Source organism: Cryptomeria japonica, chromosome 1 (genome assembly GCF_030272615.1).
Source record: "Cryptomeria japonica chromosome 1, Sugi_1.0, whole genome shotgun sequence".
NCBI classification, from domain to species: Eukaryota; Viridiplantae; Streptophyta; class Pinopsida; order Cupressales; family Cupressaceae; genus Cryptomeria; species Cryptomeria japonica.
Genome location: NC_081405.1, coordinates 250037530 through 250042105, shown reverse-complemented (window position 1 = coordinate 250042105; position 4576 = coordinate 250037530). Strand labels below are relative to the sequence as shown.

General features: G+C 32.3%; 1 protein-coding gene across 1 annotated transcript; it reads left to right on the top strand.

Annotated features, from left to right (window-relative positions):
* Positions 1-2148: 2148 nt before the first annotated feature.
* On the top strand, positions 2149-3742 carry LOC131856051 (methyl jasmonate esterase 1-like). Its single transcript, XM_059207230.1, has 4 exons — positions 2149-2386; positions 2800-2940; positions 3033-3164; positions 3293-3742. The coding sequence occupies exons 1-4, from the start codon at positions 2189-2191 to the stop codon at positions 3560-3562; spliced, it is 741 nt and encodes a 246-aa protein (XP_059063213.1). The 5' UTR covers positions 2149-2188; the 3' UTR covers positions 3563-3742.
* Positions 3743-4576: the final 834 nt, after the last annotated feature.

Below are 4576 nucleotides of genomic sequence, written 5' to 3'. Positions count from 1 at the left end.
TTAAAATCTTATAGAAAAATGCAAAATCTCCCAATCATATAAGAGAAGAATAGAAAAAAATCAACAATCTGATAAAAATTTATCTATAAATTTTTTCTACTATCTATTGAGAAAGTCAAGCTAAATGTAGCAAACCATCACAATGAAAAGTCTATTTCCCAATATATTTTTAGCAAGACTCTACTGGAGAGTGAAGTGGGTATATTTTGTTTCTTGAGTATTATAAGCTAATTCCGTAACAATGGAGGTTGGTGCTTATATAAATTTCAAACATAGAACAATGGCCATGTATCAAAAATACAATGAAGTAATTTAAGGTACCCTAAATTAGTGGTTGACGATATTAACGAATAGCAACAAATTTACTCATCCTTTGAAACTATTTCTCAAGAAAATAAAGTTCTCAATTATCAAACGGTTCCCGTGTCTTGTTTAACTTTCCCTATGTTGCATAGTTGTCTTACCAGGGCCTCTGCAACCATAACATCTGATAAATCAACAAATCCATTTTGTTCAACTTTTAAATCAGATAAATCAACAAATACATTTTAAGGCTTCCAACACATTTCAGATCATGAAACAACAATTGAGAACTTGCAATGCCCACGAGAGCTGTTGCCCCACAAACCCTAGCTGCATTTGGTGCGGCTAACTCTTCTAGAATTGCAGATTCAAATGAGGATGATCACGACTTAGAGACAAAAGAAATCATTATACTCCATGAGATGACATTTCTTCGAGATATTCTGTCAAACAGTTAACAGAATTATTGGTTGCTTAGATATTCAAATCAAATTCTTATTTGATGATAATTTAAAATCCAACTCTTCAATCCATATCTTAAGTACTTTTAGAAACGTGCCCGGTGCAATTGCTCATCAGACGGTAAATTTGACAATGTCTCACAAAAAAAATTGTTGCTAGAACTATTTCCTGTATATCTGCTACGTATATCAAGAGTTGTATGGGAAAGAAAATGTTGTAGCAAATGTTGTGAAAATGGATAGGTGCAAATGTTGTGAAAATTTTCAAATGGATAGGTGCAAATGTTGTGAAAATGGCTAAATTGTCCATCGTTGGTGTTACTAAATTTTGCTTGTTTAAATAGCCAATTGACTTTTTTGCTAATTCCCTTGAGAGAGTTTTAGCAAGACTCAAATTTTTGAAAGCAGAATCTTTATCACCAATTTCAAGAGCTAACACTTCTCTCATTTCAATCCACAATCGTAGGTTTTTGAGAGTTTCCTAACCTATGGATGTTAGTGGTTTCAAACGACTTTGTTAGCATCAACTTGATATACATAATTATCAAGTACAGTATGATTTGATATACATAATTATCAAGTACAGTTTCCTAACCTATGGATGTTACTGAGATACTATACACATTGACTTTAATGGAATATGTGAATAATATGCTAAAGTAAAACCCCAATCATAATCAGAAGGGCCCAACTAGATTAAAGATGATTCTCACAATGAAAATGAGTACTTGATGAAGACTCACATCGATCTATGCATCAGCGTGTTAACATGTTATTTATTTTTTCTTCTTTTGTATAATAGGACATTCATTAAGAACTAGTATCCATTAAGGTACTGGAATTTTGTGTTTCAAATGGTATTCTCTACTCTACCCTATCGTACTCTATCCTAGGGAAAAATATATAATACCCCACCTTAAAGGTTATATTTGCATCGCTTGATTAGACTAGGAAATAAGTGGGAAAGCTAAGGTATGAATATCAGTTTGATGAGACAAAGGACCTGATTATAAAGAAGGTCTTGATTATAAATTATGCGACTAAGGAAGAAATTGTTAAAAAGAGAAATGATTGGATGTGTATTGAGAAGAAGAGATTGTCCCTTGATGCTAATTATAAAGGTGCATTTGATAAAATCAAAGACCTTGCCACTAGAATGGGATTAATGCTAAATAATGATAAAATCAAAGACTTGAGGAATTGTGAAATCAATGTTTCAATAGAAGTGTTAACCACAGTGTACAAATTTGTTGGCCTCTAAGAAATCTTAGGCAATCGCTCAGATCAAGTTTACAAGTTAAATGATACTCGTACATGGGTAAACTGCAGCCTTTAAATATTGCCATTCTACCATTCATTTCTTGAACTTGAAGAGCTACAGCATGGAGACAAATATAGTTAAGGCAAAGGGGTGTCACTTTGTGATGGTGCATGGAGCAACCTTTGGGGGCTGGTGTTGGTATCAAGTTGCAGATCTTCTTCTCAAAGCGGGCCACACTGTATCTTCCATTGACATGGCCAGTGGAGGTATAGATCCTACAAATGCCGACACAATTTCTTCGTTACAAGAGTACAATCAGCCACTCACAGACTTCTTTACAGCTCTTCCTTCTGAAGGGAAGGTATGAATTTAGTGAAAAGTTTTAGAAGTTTTGGTTTGTTTAGGTGTTTCATAATGAATCTGATTTTAGTTCAATCATCTAAATAATTTTTTTGAAAAGTTTAAATGAATTTTTGGTTTGTTTAGGTGGTTCATTCTAAACCATAGTAATAGATGAGTTCTATTAGATAAACAAATCTGATTTTAGCAGAACAACCTAAACAAATTTGAAGAATAGTTTGATCTAAGTTTTTATTTGTTAAGATGATTTATGTTAAATTATACTAATAAATGAGTTCTGTTGGAGAAACAATCTGATTTTAGATGAACCATCTAAACAAATCAAAACTTAAAATGTACTATTTAAATTCAAAAGTATCCATTTGTCATCGATACCAAGGATGCCAACTAATTTGTAGCTGTATGTCTGTTAAGGTTATATTGGTTGGCCACAGCGCTGGTGGATTCAATTTGAGTTTTACCATGGAGCGTTTTCCAGATAAAATTGCTGCAGCTGTATTTGTTACCGCCTTCATGCCCCTCAGCGGAACAACTCTCTCTGAGTTGATGAACGAGGTTTAATGAATTCTTTATCTTTCTACTAATTCCTGCACTGCTAACAATCTTTAAATTACAATACCATTTCTCTGAAAGTATATATTGAACAGATCGTATCCATAATCGGAGGCTTCGGAGACTCTACATTTTACTATGCAAATGGGAAAGAGAATCCAGCAACATCCTTCAAGTTTGGCACCCAGTTTGCGCGAGAATTTTTATCACAGAACAGTCCTTCTTGGGTAAATCACTTTAGAACAGAGACAGTTTGGTTGCAAATTGCAAAAATATAATTGATTAATTGGCTGTGAATTATTCTGCTATTATGAAATTTCAATTGATGGGTAGATTAATATGGCACTAAATGCAGGATCTGACGTTGTGGGAATCGCTGGAAAAGAAATCTCCAATATGGCAAGAACCTCTTTTGTATACAGCTAAAAACTATGGAAGTGTTAGGAGAATATTTGTTGTGTCGAAGGAGGATAAGGTTATTGTGGAGGCGTTCCAGAGAAAGATGATTGCAGGGAATCCTCCACAAATGGTATACGAAATTGAAGGATCTGATCACACCGTATTCTTCTCTAAGCCTCTTCAACTGGCTGAGGTGCTCATGAAAATTGCTAATACGAGTGTGTGAAAGTGAAGCAATCTGCTGCAGATGGATTTTAGTATAGTTTGTAATATCTAGAAATCTTCGAATATACTTGTCAGATACAACTTAGTAATGGTTATCTTCAACTCCCTAGGCTAAATTCCTCTTGTTTAAAATAGTTAAGAAATTGTAATGGTTCTTAATACTGCAAAGGTGAAATTTGCATATCTAGGTCATTTTTTTTTTCTATTGTGTATATTTTACTATAATTATATATTAAAAAGATTTTAATATTGTATCAGATTGACTTTATTTTATTTATTTATGTATTTAATTATTTAATTATTATTTAGTTTTGAAAGAGTTCATGGGTATGGAGGTGATCTCATAGGAATAATTTTGTTTTTTCGAAATTGAAAATTTAAAATTCAAATTTGATTTACTCAGTCTTTTTATCTTTCTATTTGGGTCATCTTGTTTATGCATCTTTTAACACACCAACATGGCTAGAATATATTGTTATCTCTTGAAATATAATTATTGTCATTAAGATTTCTAGTCAAATTTTAAGGATTTTTAGATTGCTTTCTACAACAACAAAAAATATCAAATTAAAATTGATTTTAAATTTCTAATTTATTAGTAATTCAAATTTAATTTAGCTAAGTTAACTTGAAAATATAAATGCAATATAACTAGCTATATTATTCATTTCCTTATTAGTTTAAGAAAAAAAACATTAATTAAAAATGAGGGTAATGAGAGAAAATTCAAGTTGAGTTTTCTTGAGTACTTGCATTTGATTCCTAAGTTATACAATTTTATTGAACAACCCCTAATAATAATATATTTTCCTAACCAAAATAATGTAATCTTCAAAGGAACTTAAAATCGGGGGAACTGAAATGAGAAAGAATGATGAGATTAGGAAGGGGGCCAGGAACTTCTTTACTTCTCTTCATTTGGCGGACTTTGGTCTGTACAGTCAATCTCAGAATGCCATCCTTGACAATATCCCTCCAACTATTAGCAAGGATCATAACAAGGTCTTGATAGCCA